We start from the raw sequence: 17,926 nt of genomic DNA, 5'->3' as shown, positions 1-17,926 counted from the left end.
CAAAATCATTGAAGATGTTTCTGGCCCGAGGGGCCCTTTCCCATGATCTGCGTCATAAGAGCTGTGATTGTTGGCCTGCTTTGTGAGTGGAGCTTTGTTTGTGAATGGCATGGGAACAGAGGTTGGGAGACTGGCGAGCTCTCTTGCATGCAGAGCGCTAGTAAACGGATTGTGTCAAGGCAGAGCGCATCCGTACAGTGAGTGTGTGATAATGAGGAGAGCATGAGCAGTGTGGCAGACTATCGGTTGGGCTCTCGTTGAACAACACCCACCCCGATGTGTGAGTCATGACAAGTTATGAAATGCCAAACAATGTAAAAATTAACACCTATCATTCATTTGAGCTCGTCCTAGCGCTTCTGAAATGTCTGCCGCCGCGTGAGGCTGTTTTTAGACATGTCACAATATTGACATAATGAGAACGCCTCAAATGAATAGAAGCATGGGAATCAAGTGTGTCATGAGGAGTATGTTGTGTAGAGCAGGGCTGAAGCAGTAGCTAATGTAGAGAACGTGCTCGAAAAAATGAGCAGAGGAAATCTACAGAAATCTTAAGGAAAAAGTTCAAAAGAATGTTCCTTAGTGCAGTTGTTGAACAATTCTGAAGACATTCCTCAAGAACTTTTTTTTTTTTTCTTAAAGCTGCAGTCAGAAACTTTTTTTTGTTTAAACTTTATATAAAAGCGAGTACACAATGAATCCATTTTCCAAACCATGTTTTTGGCTTATCCTGAATCACTATAATACTATAATAACACCTATAATAAGTTTTTATATTCTGACTATTTTAGACTGGTTCTGGTAGGAACCGTTGCGGAGTAGCCCAGTATCTACGTGATTCGCCATAGACATAAACAGAGAGAAGTAGCTCCATTTACAATGTTCTTCTACAAGACACGCATGCAGTTATGTTTATTAACCGCTAGAGCGCCAAAAGTAGCAGACTGCAGTTATAATTGTAAAGTGACAGGCTTGTCTGATTTTATATTACTCATGAGGTTGCATTGTGTACACTAAACAGGATTGTAGACTAGGAAGTAAACACCCACTGTTTTTATTGGTTAACAGCTTTGTATGTTTGACAGACTATATCCTTCATAGATGGACGCTACAATGATTTTGGTTAAAAACGCATAAATACTATCAAACTGTAATAACAGACAGTGCAACAGTGATCACATAATTAAAGTTACACTTGTGTGTTGCGAAAATACTGTCGGAAACAATACAGTCAGCAAAGCATAATCTTTTAGTTTCGATCTTTCTGAAAATCCTGCGACAAAATATGCCTTGTTTGTAAACTAATCCGCAGTAAAATGAAGTGAACAAAGGAACAAGTTCTTACTGATGTGCTCTGGAACGTCATTAACCCTTAAAGACCTAGAACATTTTTGGGGCGCCTGACATCCCTGCACTTTTCTTTGTTTTTTCAGACCTATTAGTAGTCAGCATTAAGTGCCATATATCATTATAAACAAGAGAACTTGGAAGTTTCAGTCTAGCTAATTTAAAGTCCCAGTTTTCCCTTTGTTTTCTCTAAGAAATTGCATGAATTTCTTCTGACGAATCAATGTTGTTAAAATGTGATGACGTAATCATGTACACTACGGAGCCTCTGAATATCCAAATGAGACAATTGTGATATCTCTGCTTTCAGACACTTTTTAAAGCATTCAGGTAGGATTAGCGGTTCAAAAGTTATTAAACATTAAAGAACAATAGTTATTTTTAGCCGCGGGTGGCTGTCTCAGTCTTTGAGGGTTAAAAAGAAAGTTAATTCACTCTTTACTAATGTTGGGATCAGAAGGAAGACAATGCAAAGACTGTTTTTCCACAGCTTGGCACTACACAGCGTCTTGTTGTCTTTTGGAGCCCATCTCTATCGTTTGGTTCCTGCGTTTGCCTCTTGTTATTCACGCTACATGCGTAAATTGGTGGGCGGGGTTAAACAGGCAGCGATGTAGAGGCAGGCGTTAATCTTCTTCTGCGGGGGTGGTGTTTAGCCACACTGTTACATCATAGAGTGGCACATTCCACAACCTGACCTTTATATAAGCTGTTTTTAAACTAACAAAAAAGTTTTGAGTTCTGAAACTTACAGAATGTTTTTACAGTACAATGAGCTCTTAAATGTCAAATTTAGATTTTTCAGTTCATGATCCCTCTACAGCCCTATTCGCATGGGATTAGTATTGTCTGTGATCTTAATCCCGTGCGAATCGGCCATGTCTGTAATTTGTAAAGTGTAAATTCCTCCGCAAATGACCTACCATATTTCGCCGAACACCGAGGTCGTGTGATAATATTAGTCCCGTGCGAATCGACATCTCTGTGATTTGGCCAGAATGTGGCGGGTCGTATATCATTTTTCAAAGTTTTTGTTTCCTGTGCGCCTTTTTATCCATCTTTCCCAAAGAATGGAACTGCGTTGGAGTGTTTGATAGTATTTTGGGTGCTGTCATATCGCTACACCATACAATTTGCAGAAAGAGAAAGCTGAAAAGGTTTAATGTGTTACAAATAAATCAAGCATAAAGCTTGAGATATTATTTTAACCTGGTGAAATGTAAATGACACGGGCACAAAACTATATTAGTTTATTTTTTTTATTTTTTTAAATCCATCTAATTGGACCATAGAACGGGACTCTCAAAGCCTTGACATCCGGGTATCCGGGAGATAAGTCAGTAATTTCGAGTAAAATCACAGGCTTCGCTTATCCCGTGCGAATGCACCACACGAAATTCAGATGTGGGGGAGTAATTTCAAAATCACACATGGTCCCCAGATAATACTAATCCCGTGCGAATAGGGCTTTAGTAAAATGAAAATAGTGAATCTTAGTAATGTATGGTAGAAAGGTTTACATAAGCAGAGCCAGAGAATTGAGTATGAAGAGCTTAATCATAAAATATGCTAGTTAGGAGTGAATGAGATTTCAGGGATGAAGTTTACCAGAGAAGAGTTCATAACAGGTTTTTGAGAATAATTTATGATAAAGAAGAGTATATAAGAAAGCTTTGGTATTAAGCATGCACTTGGAAATCTCACTGACGGCGTTTTATAGAGAAGAGATCATACAAAGAGTCTGAGAGTAAAGCATGGTAGAGAAGAAAGTCTCATTGTTTAAGTATGCCAGTAAAGAGTGCATAAGAAGACCTTGGGAATGAGTTCAGAAGCCGTATTTCTCAGTGTAATTTACAGGATAAGTGTACTCAAGTTCTGAGTGCAGGAATGCTCATTCTGAGTGAGTGTGAGCTGTAACACGGGCTGATACTGAGTGGATTGTGCTCTGTAAACGCTGAGAGGTGGCTCTCGTTCTGTCCATGTGCCAAGAGACCGTCCACCCCCGCACCTCTACCACAGCTTCTGCAACCTCTCCAGCTCCTTCTGACCATCTGCCTTCACTTCTACCAGCCCAAGACACCAAAGGGACAGCACAGGCCAGAAACACAATAAATAAATCTCCTCTCCTCATCCGTGTGGAATCCAACAGACCCCTCGCATAAAGTTCAGAAATAGAGAGAGTTCAGAAATAGAGAGATTTCTGTCTTCTGACAGCTCCTTTATAAACCCGTTTCATGGCTCTTTTTCATTTCATGCTTTTATTCTAATGGTATAGGCATCACAAAGCAGCTTTACAGGGTGTCGGGTCTCTTCTACGGTCAGCAAGCGCGAAGTGACCGCAGACAAAGTAAGAATGGTTGTCAACGTGTGCAATGCAGATTCAAGCGTCTGAACAGTGTGAGCTTCAGATGCAGGTTCACTTTTTGTTGCTTTTTAATATGCGAGTGAAAATGTCAGTGTTGAAGAGTATGCTGACCTCAGTAGTGTTCACTGACTGACTTTAACTGGGAATGGGCTTGCAGTGAAGTAAATGGCAGTGAACAACTAAAGTTTGTCATTTTCTTTGAAAAACGCGGTCAGTGAGGATCATGTAATTTGTTTAGATCACTGTCATTTGTTCTATACCTTCAACAAGACTCTGCTTAGCTGGGACTTAATATCCTCCACACAATGCATTCTGACACGGTTACATAAGAAGGCGTTTGTGAGCTATTCTTAGCGCTGCCTCACTGTGATGTGCTGCCTGGAATAAGAAAGGCCAGACCTGACAGAGCGGGAAACATTTGTGTCGTGAGGAAAATAAGGCTCTCGTCAGTTTTTTCCCCTCCCTCTCTTTATTATTATTTTATTTGCTGCTTTTGGGGTAACGAACAAGAGGCTGTGTGTTTGATAATAATACGTTTGCTCCATGAAACAAAAGACAAGGCTGACAGTAAATACACAGTTGAATATAGAATACAGCATATGTGACTATATTATTACTTGTATTTTTACAGTAATTTACAGAATTTTCATGGTTGACTTTTTTTCTTTTTTTTTTTTTTCTATGAAACACTAAGCAATGGCGCTTATACAGCAGATTGAGTTTGAATCTGGCTTGTAACACATCCTGATTCCCAGTCATTTGTTGTCATCTCTATAAATTAAAAATTAAAGCATCTTTTACATTAAAAAAAAAGTATATAAATTTAGCAGAGTCAATATTGCATATTTAATTGTTTATTTAGATGTCCATTCCTTATTTTTACGTTTAGATTCATGTAATGCACACTAAAAGTTCATCTAATAATTGAATAACAGTCTTATATTTAATCTTTAGCAATTCTCAGAATGAATATCCATTTTTTTTTGTACAGTACATTATCAATTTGTGATACCTGAATTCACTGATTTAAATTTTTTAGTGTTTTATGTTTTACATTTATTTAGATAAGCTAGAACAGAATTTTAAAGTCAGCCAATAATTAGAGATCGGCCTTTTAAAAACCGATGTATACATTGCCGGTAAAATGTTTGGGTTCAGTAAGATTTTTAATGTCTCTTATGCTCATCAATGCTGTATTTATTTGATCAAAAATACAGAAAAGAACTATAATATATTATAATAATATAATATATTAAAATATCATTTATTTCTGTGACGCAGCGCTGAATTACTCCAGTCTTCAGTGTCATGTGATCTTTCAGAAATAATTCTAATTTGCTGATTTAAAATCAGTGTTGAAACTTGTGCTGCTTAATATTTCTTTGGAACCTGTTATACCTTTTTCCATTGATTCTTTGATGAATAAAATGTAAAAATCAACAGCATTTATTCAAAATAGAAATCTTTTCTAACAGAAAAGGTCTTTGCTATCACTTTTATCCATTTAACAAATCCATGCTGAATAAAAGTATTATTTTCTTTTAAAAAAGAAAAAGAAAAAAAATGACTGACCCCAAACTTTTGAATATTGTAACACAAAATTTCTAATTTGAATAAACTTCACTTTTTATTTATCAAAGAATCCTGAAAAAGTATCACAGGTCCCAAACAAAATATTAAGCAGCACAACAGTTTCCAACACTTATAAATCAGTATAGTAGAATGATTTCTGAAGGATCATGTGACTAAAGACTGGAGAAATGATGCTGAAAATTCAGCTTTGCTTCACAGCATTAAATTATATTTTAAAGTATATTAAAATAGAAAACGGTTATTTTAAATTGCAATAATAATATTTCACTAAATTTCTGTATTTTTGATCAAATAGATAGACGAGCATAAAAAAACCTCTTTAAAATACATTTAAAATCATACTGAGTGACGACCATTTGAATTTTGCAGAACTTGGAAAATGAGTGTTTACAGAGGTCTGTGAGTGCAGAGTCCATGCAGATCCGTGCGAGGCTGAATATTGTTGCAGTTTTGGGTGTTAGAGAGCCGTTAGTCACCCACGTCACTTCATAGTGTCAGTGCTGAAGTCCTAATCTGCCCTCTTTACCTCCCTCTTTTCTTCTTACAGCTCTCAATCCTATTATTCTTTCTGGGAAAACTCCTGAGATGTATAGAGCTCAGGAAGCATCAAGATCTTTGACATGCTTGTCAAATAGTGGCATTGTGGAGGTGGATAAAGGATACCAGGCACAGATTTCTCTGTTGGGGCTCTTCATGGCCCTCCAAGCGACGCATACGGTTTGTTCACCTCTCAGCAAACCTCTCCTGTCTGACCTTTCAGAGGAGGAGAGTCACAATATCCCCCGGCAAAGCTGCACAGTCAGGCAGGTTCAGACCTCTCCACTTCTCATCAATCAGTAAACACTTTATAAACACTGGCAGGCAGCTTTTTCTTTTCAGCCAGGTCATGACTCAACAAAAGAGATTCACAGGTCATACCACATGCTGAAAACTATTAAAAAAAAAGCCTGCTACAATTTTAATTTGCTAATCTCACTTTAAACATTCTCCTAACCAAGTCGCTCTTTAACTACATGTCAACTAACTGTCATTAGAGTATTAGTAGACTGTTAGGGTTTGGATTAGTTGAAGTTTTTAAGATTTGCAATGTAAAATCTTGAACAAAATTGGGAGAATATGCAATCGCTATTACTTTCTCTTTGATGCAGGCCTCTGCTTAATGAAGTGAATTGAAGCTCCTCACAGATGTCCTTGTTGAGCTAGTAGGCGTTCCTGGAGTGTACTAGCGCAGTTTAGAAGTTGGCCACGTTCACTGAGGACAAGTTTTGTGATATGTGCCATGAAATTCGCTCTGTGAAATATTTAAACTTGACAGTGACCCACTGACTTATTCCCTGTGTAAATGCAGTATTCGCAGCTACTGAATTTATTATCTTAACCTACAGAATCAGTAACAATGAAATTCCTTTTCTTTGATTTTTCCTTTTCTTTGTAGTTTGTATGGTTCTGAGTGATTTTGAGAGATGTGACCTTTTCATAATGTTTCAAAGGTCTAGGTTAAATCTGGTTAATTGCTGGTCAATTGCTGTTAACACTCAGCAGATTTTGGTAACACTTTACAATATGGTTTTATTTGTTAACATTAGTTAACAATAATATTTAATCTTTGTTGATGTGAATTTGAACATTTACTAAATTATCTTAATATTTAATGGTCCTGAGCTAACAATAACCAACAATGTATAGTTGTTTGTTTGTTTTTTATTAAATAATGTTATCAAGGATTAATAGCAAATTTCTGTAACACTTTAGTATAGGGACCAGTTCTCACTGTTAACTAGTTCCTATTATTAGTTCCCATATTGGCTGTTTATTAGTGCTTATAAAGCACAAATTCAGCATGACCATATTCTACATCCCTATACCTAAACTTAACAACTACCTTTAACTAATAATTAGCAGCAAATTAGAAGTTTGAGGCAAACGTCTAGTTAATGGTTTGTTAATGGAGAGAATTGGACCTTAAAATAAAGTGTGACCCAAGTTTCTTGCTCGTTGTTAATGCATTAACTTTTGGAAGCTTATTGTAAGTGTTGCCCAGATTTCTTTTGAATTTGTGCAACTGTACCACAATTGGTTACAATTCATAAAAAGTTCAATTTGTCAATGCATTACATTTCATGAATTAACAACAAACAATACTTTTTAATCATTTTTAACATTTCTAGCTTTATATAAAAAAACTTATTTTATCTGTTCATTCTTAAAACTAGATTATGAAATGCTGTAAAAACTAGTCCATTTTTTTCATTCATGATACCCAATGCATTAACTAATGTTTACATGTTGAACTTTCCTGTAAAGTTTTACCAAAATGTTTTTGTATGATATCCATATTTGTCTTAATATTTTGACCTTTCATTGTAAACCAAAGTCAAACTCTGTCCGTTTCGGATGTTATTACTGTCTGGTCAGCATCGTGTGTGACGTTTTATGGAGTCGAACTTGCATCATCGTCCTTGCGCTAGCCTCTATCTCATAAGACTAGAATAAGCCAGCCGACAATTTCCTGCTGGGTTGCAGAAGTGTGTCTGTGTTCTGTCAGGTGACATTGTGAAATTATTAACAGTGTTTACACTGTGTTAAACAACACACATATTCATCTAAACAAACCATTGCTGCCGGTCTGGATTCTAGGCAGCTGGAGTAAGCATAAGCTGTTTGCAGATGTGCCTTTAAGTACGTGTCACACATCAGAGACCTTTTTGTTAATGATAGACTGGATGAGCTTTGAATTATATAGGCGGACCCAGCATGAGTAAATTTGAAACATTTCTTTGACAGATGGCTCTATACATTTGGCTTGAACTGATGAGTAGTTCTAGGTTGTGTGGATGTTGTGCATCCATCCACTAAACCGCTAGTTAAAGCTTCCTCTGATGGGCCATTAATGAGGGTCAACTTTTAGAATGGATGGGGGAAAGAGAAGAGAGATTTCTATTACATGGCTTTTTGGACTGCAGTGTAGTAGTATGCATGCCTCATTTTCTTTGCTATAGCTTTAGTAAACTCTCATTTTAATTGCTTCTGTTTTGCAAATGAAGATGGACATTGGACCAAGTTCTTAGAACATGTCAGTGTTTTTAGTAGAAGTCTCAGATTGGTAACACGCTGGTAACAGTGTAACCCATATGTTCCCGCAAGAGCTCGAAATACTGTCTACAGTTCTTCCAGGAACCTTCCAAGAATCATCAAAGAAATGACTTTGAGGATTTTTGTATATTGAATTAAAGCCAAAATAAAATATTGGATGAAAAACTTAAATTCGATTTGTATAACTAAAAATCTATTAATCTTAAATAGAAATTTAAAAAAAAAAGTTTTAAAAAGTAATAGTATAAATAATACTAAAATAGCACTGGATCTGTGTGTTCCATTATGAGCTCTAGATTCTGCATTCACACTCTTGAGATGAAGTTTCATGTAATACCATTTCATGCATTGATTTGATTGCATTGGCTCTTGAATAATGATTCACAGAAGGAAGCTTTTTTTTTTTTTTTTTATGAATAAAGAGGCTTTTATAAATCGCTCATTCAGTGGGCCTGAGTCTCCTACTCTGCAACACATATAATCAGTTTCCGTGTGTGTGTGTGTGTGTGGATGGGACTCTTGCTGCCATGACCCTGTTGTGTGTGCTAGTGTGAGATGAGAGAAAGTTAATGAGTGAGTAAAGGGATAACAATGTTCCACAAGCATTTACTAAAGCTTAGCTTGCTAGTAGGCTTAACCACTGACCTCAATGCCTTTTCCCCTGTAGGTCTATGATCATTTTCTCTCATACTACCAGTTGATTTCATTTTACTTTGTGGTTTTTAAAAAGCTATTTAGATTCACCTATATGATTTTACTATAAAAAAGATCTATTTTATCGCAGTTGTTTATCCTAGACAGCAATGAGGCAGAATTGAGAATACATTGAAACTTTTCCCCTACATCTTATGGTTATCATATTGTTTAGTCCCCCAGAATTCTCAGCATGTTTCTCTTTTTGAAAGAGGTGTTAAAGAGTTAGTTACCCAAAAAAATGGAAATTCTGTTTACTCCCCCCTCGTGTTCCAAGCCTGGATGACTTTTCGGTCTTTGAAACACACATTAAGACATTTTTACTAAAACCTTGGAGACTTTTGTCTCTACTGAAAGTCCATGCAACCATAAAGAGATCATCCAAATCCATAGGAAATGCTTTAATCCAAGTCTTCAGAAAAGATGAAATCACATTTTATGATGAACAGATTTAATTTAGATTATTAACACATAAACATTGATCAGTGCGCATAATTTGAGCACATCAAATATGATAAATGAAAGGTCAAACATGCTTGCATGGTGGAGCTTCCATTGTCCATATTTGTGACCGTGGAGCACAAAACCAGTCTTAAGTCGCTGGGGTATATTTGTAGCAATAGCCAAAAATACATTGTATGGGTCAAAATTTGTTTTTCTTTTATGCCAAAAATCATTAGGATTTTAAGTAAAGATCATGTTCCATGAAGATACTTAGTAAATTTCAGAATGAATCAGAATCAGAATCAGAATCAGAATGAGCTTTATTGGCCAAGTATGTTTACACATACAAGGAATTTGTTGTAGTGACAGAAGCTCCACAGTGCAACAGAAAGACAGTAACAGGACAGGACACAGGTAATAAAACAAAATAACAAGAAATAGCCAATAACCAATGTACAAAGCAGCTAAAAAATAAAAAATACACAATATATAATATATAATAGGCGACTATGTATGTACAGGTCAAGTATGTGCAAATTAGAAATGAGAAAATAAAAATAAAATAAGTGAGTGTGGTGAATGGATAATGAATTAGTTGTGTGTTCCACGTTTATTATTGAGTGTTCATGAGATGTATTGACTGAGGGAAGAAACTGTTCCTGTGTCTGGTCGTTCTGGTGCTCAGAGCTCTGTAGCGTCGACCAGACGGTAACAGTTCAAAGAGGTTGTGTGCTGGATGTGAGGGGTCCAGAGTGATTTTACCAGCCCTTTTGCTCACTCTGGATAAGTACAGTTCTTGGAGAGTGGGGAGGGTTGTACCAATGATTTGCTCAGCAGTCCGGACTACCCTCCGTAGTCTTCTGAGGTCAGATTTGGTAGCTGAGCTGAACCAGACAGTTATTGAGGTGCAGAGGATGGATTCAATGATGGCAGAGTAGAACTGTTTCAGTAAGTCCTGTGGCAGGTTGAACTTCCTCAGCTGGCGAAGGAAGTACAGCCTCTGCTGGGCCTTCCTGACAATGGAGTCAATGTGAATATCCCACTTCAGGTCCTGAGAGATGGTGGTGCCCAGGAATCTGAATGACTCCACTGCAGTCACAGTGCTGTTCATGATGGTGAGTGGGGGGAGAGCAGGGGGGTTTCTCCTGAAGTCCACGATCATCTCCACAGTTTTGAGCGTGTTCAGCTCCAGGTTGTTGAGACTGCACCAGACAGCCAGCTCCTTAACCTCCTGTCTGTAAGCAGACTCGTCACCGTCCTGGATGAGGCCGATCAGTGTGGTGTCGTCTGCGAACTTCAGGAGCTTGACAGAGGGGTCTTTAGATGTGCAGTCGTTGGTGTAGAGGGAGAAGAGCAGTGGGGAGAGTACGCAGCCCTGAGGAGCTCCAGTGCTGATGGTTCGAGTGCTGGATGTGAATTTGCCAAGCTTTACTAACTGCTGTCTGTCTGTCAGGAAGCTGTTGATCCACTGGCAGACGGAGGTGGGGATGGAGAGCTGAGTTAGTTTATTTTGAAGGGTTTCCAGGATTATGGTGTTAAAAGCAGAGCTGAAGTCCACAAACAGGATCCTCACATAAGTCCCTGGTCTGTCCAGATGCTGTAGGATGAAGTGCAGTCCCATGTTGACTGCATCGTCCACAGACCTGTTTGCTCTGTAGGCAAACTGCAGGGGGTCCAGTAAGGGTCCAGTGATGTCCTTCAGATAAGCCAAGACCAGTCTTTCAAATGATTTCATGGCTACAGACGTTAGGGCCACAGGTCTGTAGTCATTAAGTCCAGTAATTTTGGGTTTCTTTGGGACGGGGATGATGGTGGAGCGTTTGAAGCATGAGGGGACTTCACACAGCTCCAGTGATCTGTTGAAGATCTGTGTGAAGATGGGGGCCAACTGATCAGCACAGATTTTTAGGCAGGCTGGTGACACACCGTCTGGACCAGGTGCTTTCCTTCTTTTGTTCTTCCTGAAGACCTGGCACACATCATCTTCGCTGATTTGAATTGTAGGTGTGGGGGAGAGAGGGGTTGCTGGAGGTGTGAAAGGCTGATCTCCTTTTCCAGTGTGTATTTGGCCTGTTTGTACAAGACTTTATCCCCCTTTCTGTGAGCATCTTCTTTGGCCTGACGGAGCTGTCTGAGTTTGGCAGTGAACCATGGTTTGTCATTGTTGTAGAATAGATGAGTCCTGGTAGGAATGCACATGTCCTCACAGAAACTGATATAAGATGTTACAGTCTCTGTGAGCTCGTCCAGATCATTTGCCGCAGCTTCAAAAACAGTCCAATCAGTGAGGTCGAAACAGGCTTGTAGATCCCGCTCTGTTTCGTTAGTCCATCTTTTAACAGATCTTAATACAGGCTTTGCAGACTTAAGTTTCTGCCTGTAGGATGGAATAAGATGAACCAAACAGTGATCAGAGAGTCCTAAAGCTGCTCGTGGAACCGAGTGATATGCGTCCTTTATTGTTGTGTAACAGTGATCCAATATATTACTGTCTCTGGTGGAACATGTGATGTGCTGTCTGTATTTTGGCAGTTCACGGGAGAGATTTGCTTTATTAAAGTCCCCGAGAATGATTAAAACAGAGTCCGGGTGTTGTTGTTCACTCTCTGTGATCAGATCAGCGAGTTTCTGTAAAGCTGTGCTCACGTGCGCTACTTTCCTACTGTAAGTATATAAAAACTTCATTTTTGATTAGTAATATGCATTGCTTAGGACTTCATTTGGACAACTTTAAAGATGATTTTCTCAGTATTTAGATTTGTTGGCACCCTCAGATTCCAGATTTTCAAATAGTTGTATCTCAGCCAAATATTGTCCGATCCTAACAAACCATATATCAATGGAAATCTTATTTATTCAGATTTCAGATTATGTATAATCTATCTCAATTTAAATTTTTCATTTTTGGGTGAATTTTACATTTAATGACATCACAAACTGTGCTCTCAAAATATGCAATGAAAAGATTTTATTATGAATTTGTCATCAGGTTCTTACAAGACCAAATTATCTGGGCCATGACATCCAAGTTAACTAATAATAAATAATTTCTTCTCCATTTAGTTCTCCTAAGGAATTTTAGGAAAAAGCATCTGAGAAAAAGTTAATGTCTAAATGAAACATAATGAAACATGAATCTATTTGTCTTTTGTTCTCTGGCAAAACAGATCTGAGTGATCAGCTTCTGGAGGTGGTGGGCTTGGAGGGAGCCATCGAGATGGGTCAGATCTACACGGGTCTCAAGAGCGCTGGGCGGCGCCTTGCACAGTGTTCCAATGTCACCATCAGGTCAGCAGTTCATGCCTGTCCACATACAAATTGACTAAAAGTTCAGTATTTGTCCAACTCGTAGGCAAACACTTGTGTCCATGGCTCTGAAACATCTCTCTTCCCCCTCTCCCTCAGCAGGATGTCCTCTCTTGGCCAGTGCAGCTAGTAAATCAGACCTTTGACCTGCCGTCACTTGCTTTGCCAACAGCTCTAACATTCTGGACTCACTCATACTTTTGAATAATGATGTTTGTAGCACGTCTAAACACACACTGCTCAGTCCTGACGTATACTAATGAACCAGTGGAGACTCATCACTTCTGAGGTGCTAGTTCACAAGTTTGTGTTGCCCCGGCCTGCTTCGCTCCATTAAGCACTCATAATAACACTAACGGTTAGTTCTGAATTGAAGCGAGGTGGTTATTCACAATTTTCGCTGCCGTTTCCTCACCTGTACACAGGATCGTTCTGCCCACGACCTAATACTTTCCGTAATAGGCATTAATAGCGCATTCATCATTGTCGTTCTCCCATGCTGTGTTGCTTTAACTTGTAGTGGCCCTGCTGAAAAGACTAAACTAACTTTTTGTAACTGTGTGTATGTGGGAATGGAGGTGCTGAACTGTGTGAGTGTGTTAGTTTAGAGAGTAAGGGGCCCAGCTGGGAACGGGGCCGTGGGAACAAAGAGAACAGTGTTCAGAGCCGTCTAGGAAAAGTGTTGTATATGAGCCTCGTGCCCACGATCTGCCTGGTCAGTGACCTGACCCGTAACAACTCTGTCTTTTTTTTTTCTTCTCTGTCCTTGTCTCTCTGTCCACAGAACGTCCCGTCTGCTGCCCATGCAGATTGATGGAGAACCGTGGATGCAGCCTCCATGCACGGTCAGCTCATTTGATTTTGCATTCGTTTACCATTTTTTAAATATCTGAAACAATGACTCTTTCATGACCCATACCAGCCAACTCAACACTGTAATTAAACAAGACAAGACATTCCACTTATGTGACTGCAACTTAAAGGGATAGTTCACCCAGAAATTAAAATTACCCCATGATTTACTCACCCTCAAGCCATCCTAGGTGTATATGACTTTCTTCTTTCAGACAAGTACAGTCTGAGTTATATTAACAAGCTTTATAATGACCGTGAGTGGGGGTCAGGAATTTGAAGTCCAATAAAGTGCATCCATCCATCATAAAAAGTGCTCCACAAGGCTCTGGAGGGTTAATAAAGGCCTTCTAAAGCAAATCAATGTATTTTGGTAAGAATAATATCCATATTTAAAACTTTATAAACCATAATCTTTAGCTTCCGCTAACTGTCATACATGCGTTCATGAGAGAGTGCCGTTCCAGTGGATGACATAGGCAGTAAGCTCTGGTGAGAACTGACGAACACGGAAGTGCAGAGGAGAGAGAAAAAACCCCACCGTCCACGAATTACAAGAACAAAATGAGGGTTTGTAAAGAAAAATGTCAGAGGATTCTGAATATTAACCAAGAGCAGACTAGTTTTCCTTTGCTGTAAAAAAAAAAAAAAAAACTTGGTTCTCGAGATTTTGTGATTTGTGATTTTCATTTTTGGGTGAATTATCCCTTTAAGGCTGAATTCACCTCACCTTCAACTCAATTGCTTGGCCCAAACCTGAGACTGATTCCATGCCAAAGATCTCATTTAACATTGTGCATTGGAGTCCGACCCATGATACAATTGGGACACAATACATCATTAATTACACTCACTTCAGAGTCTCGCTTCATAGTCCAGATCAGCTTTCAAAGTGGAGTTTTCTGCCAAACAACCCAAAATACAATGTCAAGTTGAATTTAAAAATATATTGGAGTCTTGGCCTCATGGCATTGTGTCCACTAACATGTGAAATAAGAGTTCAAATCAGCTTTTTCATATTTTTCAATTTACATTTACTTTTATGCTTTGGCAGATGCTTTTACACTGCATTCAAGATGTAAGTTTTTTTATATGTGAGTACATGTTGGTTCTGTGAAATTGCAATGGAATAACTGCATTACTACATCCAAGTGGCAAAAGATTATAAATAAAAAACATATTTTAGAAAGAGACCACAGTCTCTGTCTACCCTTAAAGTTCACAAGAGTATGTGATGTAATGTGGAGGCAGATACACCCAATGCTCAATGATAGGTTTCAGTTCAGAGCAGGACCTTTTTCTCCTTCTCAGAAAATTGCCTCCTCCGGTCTGTTGCAGCTTTGTACATTCACCCATCCCAGCGATCAGACTGTTAATTAAAACACTGTCAATGTCACACCCTGCCATTGACTGATTATGTCATTAAGAGAGGGGAATAAACATGCAGCTTTCCATCTGCACATAGCGCCAACACAATGTCCCCCTCTATATATACATCTCTATCAGCGCAAGCTCTATAAAAAGTGTGCCGCTGTGCTTTTAGTCCTCTCTAATTTGCCCAACTGTGCAGAGGGGAATATGGGATGTTATTTCAGTTTCAAGGTCAGCTCTCACGTTCTCAAATTTGTGCCTGTTAATCTGGACATGTGTGACTTCTGTCAGCTCATTTGCTGAATGTGAACGAGACAACTGCTTAAAACAGTGAGTAATTAACAAGCAGAAGGATTTAACCAACTGTTCAGATTTGGTTGTCTTCAGAGAGTAATCTTGCCTTCTTTCCTGCAGATACGGATCACGCATAAGAACCAGGTGCCCATGCTGCTGGGACCGCCACAGAAAACGTTCTTCTTCTTCAAGAAGCGCAACAGAAGTCGGGACTAGATATGGGACTCCAAAAATCAACCACTTTTCTACAATCATACACTCAAGCATCTCCACCTTCCTCAGCTATATTTCTTCATCTTTGGGTGGTGGGACCCAAAGAGAAGAGATCTTTCAAACACTTGAGACAAATCAATACAAACACATCACTGTAATGGATCTCTAATGGACTCCATCTCCCAACACAGCCTGTTATTCACAGGCTGAACCAGTTGAACAGACCCTCTTTGAGTGTCATGACCACTTCCTGTGTCTTATCATCCAGAACGTTTTATCACAGGCTTGTGACCTGTAAGCTATGACTCAATTCCAACCAAATCCCCCCTACCAGTAGGCCACTGCCTTGGGATCACACTGTGTGCCCTCTCCCTCCTCTTGAGACGGCTCACCAGAAGATACTGCCAATTTCAAAGAGAGAAAGAGAGGACCAGAAAAGCAAGAGATTCGCCCAGCAAAATTAAAGAAGTGTGTTCAAGTGGAAAGAGAAGGAGAGCGAGAGACACCCTGACACGATGTTCTTCACATGAGAGTTGGTAGTGCACATATGGACGTCACTGGGCCCTGGCTTAGCCTAGCAGGACCAGGGAACAAACTTTCCTCTTAAAGGAGCTTACTGAATTATACATCAGTGCATGCAAAGCACTCATTCCAGTGCCTCTCCAAGGCCCTGCGACATGCCACCACTAAAGAGATGAAACGGCATCCTCATCCATTATGAAGATGTTTATGGGGGTCTGCTGATAGGGATAGGTTAGACTGGCCTGAAAGACATGAAACATGTCAGCTTCTGGTGTTTGCTCGGGCCAGTTTTGGTGTTCACCCTCAGGCCGCAAGACTGACCAGTGCAAGTTTTGTTATAGTTAGCTGGATGTTTATTTAATCCCATACTGCCCTCTAAAACAACAGTGCTAGCGTTCAGTGTGGAGAATGGACCTAAGGTCTCAAAAATGCAGTGTAAGTTTAGAAAACCCTTAGAAGAGAGAATTAGTGTACTAAAACAGTTTTACCAATGAGTATTTATATCATAGAAATGTGGCAATTTGTGCAATAATATGATGATATCATATTTTTTAAGCCAAATCAACATAGTGTACCATTAAGTTTGGGAGTAGATTCTGTCGATAAAAAAAACATCTTACATCAGCCTATGCTGTTTTGCCTATTCAGAGGGAAACTTGCAGGTAACCCAGCTAGACTAGCTGAAGACCAACTTAAGACCATCTTAATGGCCTTTTCACACCAACACGAATGTACGGCACAAAATTTCGGTCTAGTTTTCGCATGTGATTTGTCTGTTCAGACCAATGAGAAAAATAGAAGAATGGCTGAATAAAAAATGCAACGTCACTCTATGACAGTAGGTGGCGTTTACAAAAAATGAGTTTTATGTAACAGCAGCAACTCAGGACATGTGATCAAAAAGAGTGAGAATGGTATTGGTTGGCTGGTTTTCTTGATAATGCAATCTATTCAAAAAAAAGATTAGATCATCTTTCTGAAAAACAGAATTTTTGCACTAAGCATTCGTCTTGGTGTGAACAGGTCTTACACCAGCTAAGACGGTCAAACCAGTTTAGGCCAGTTTTAAGCGTTTTATCAGCAAGCAACGATTTTAATGATTTATTTTTGTATTTTTTTTACAAAAGGACATAGTGGTAACATTTTAAAATAAGGATTAATTTGTTAACATTTGTTAATGCATTAGATGTCAACATCTATCATTGAGCGTATATGTACAGCATTTAATAATCTTGTTTAACTTAAATTCATAAACTTAATTGCCTGGTTCAAGTTCACTTCCACCACATAAATTTATACCATTGTTCATTGTTAATGCATGTATATTCATATTATGTTAAATAATGTAATACAACCTGAAAAATCCATGAATATATGAAGACATTAGCATGGACCAGGATAAATCCTGGTAAATAAATAAATCCTGTAAAAATATTCTTAATTGTTAGCTCATGATGCATTAACTAATGTCAACAAATGAAATATTGTTATTTTGTTACAGAAACCATTTAAGAAAAAATTTGCTACATATTTCTGAGAAAAAAACAGAAAGTCTCTTCACTGAAGCTTACAGCATCTCCATTCAGAGGCGGGCTGAAATCGATCCAGCGCTGCTATTGACACTGAATCCTCAGGTCCTCGTCAGTCACAACAAGCTAATGCAGTGGGGTTTGATTTACTGCTGCATGGACGGAGCCTAAATTTAACTTCCTATTTCAGGGAGTGAAACACTATTCTTAATTGCAGCATGAAAACATCAGCTCGCAATTTCAGGTCGACAGTCAAGCGGGTGTGAAAGCGGCCCAGATGAATGCAGAGAACAGAAGTTACTTA

General features: G+C 38.8%; 1 protein-coding gene across 1 annotated transcript in view; it reads left to right on the top strand.

Annotated features, from left to right (window-relative positions):
* Positions 1-17,520, top strand: part of LOC306876133 (diacylglycerol kinase beta-like) — a 106,556-nt gene extending 89,036 nt beyond the window's left edge. The window contains exons 23-25 of the mRNA XM_079427088.1: positions 12,703-12,823; positions 13,626-13,686; positions 15,479-17,520. Coding sequence (XP_079283214.1) covers positions 12,703-12,823; positions 13,626-13,686; positions 15,479-15,574 — 278 coding nt within the window. The 3' untranslated portion in view covers positions 15,575-17,520. The remainder of the gene's footprint in view (positions 1-12,702; positions 12,824-13,625; positions 13,687-15,478) is intronic.
* Positions 17,521-17,926: the final 406 nt, after the last annotated feature.

This window comes from Barbus barbus (genome assembly GCF_936440315.1).
Source record: "Barbus barbus genome assembly, chromosome: 10".
Taxonomy (NCBI): domain Eukaryota; kingdom Metazoa; phylum Chordata; class Actinopteri; order Cypriniformes; family Cyprinidae; genus Barbus; species Barbus barbus.
This window is presented reverse-complemented; position numbering and strand designations above follow the sequence as displayed.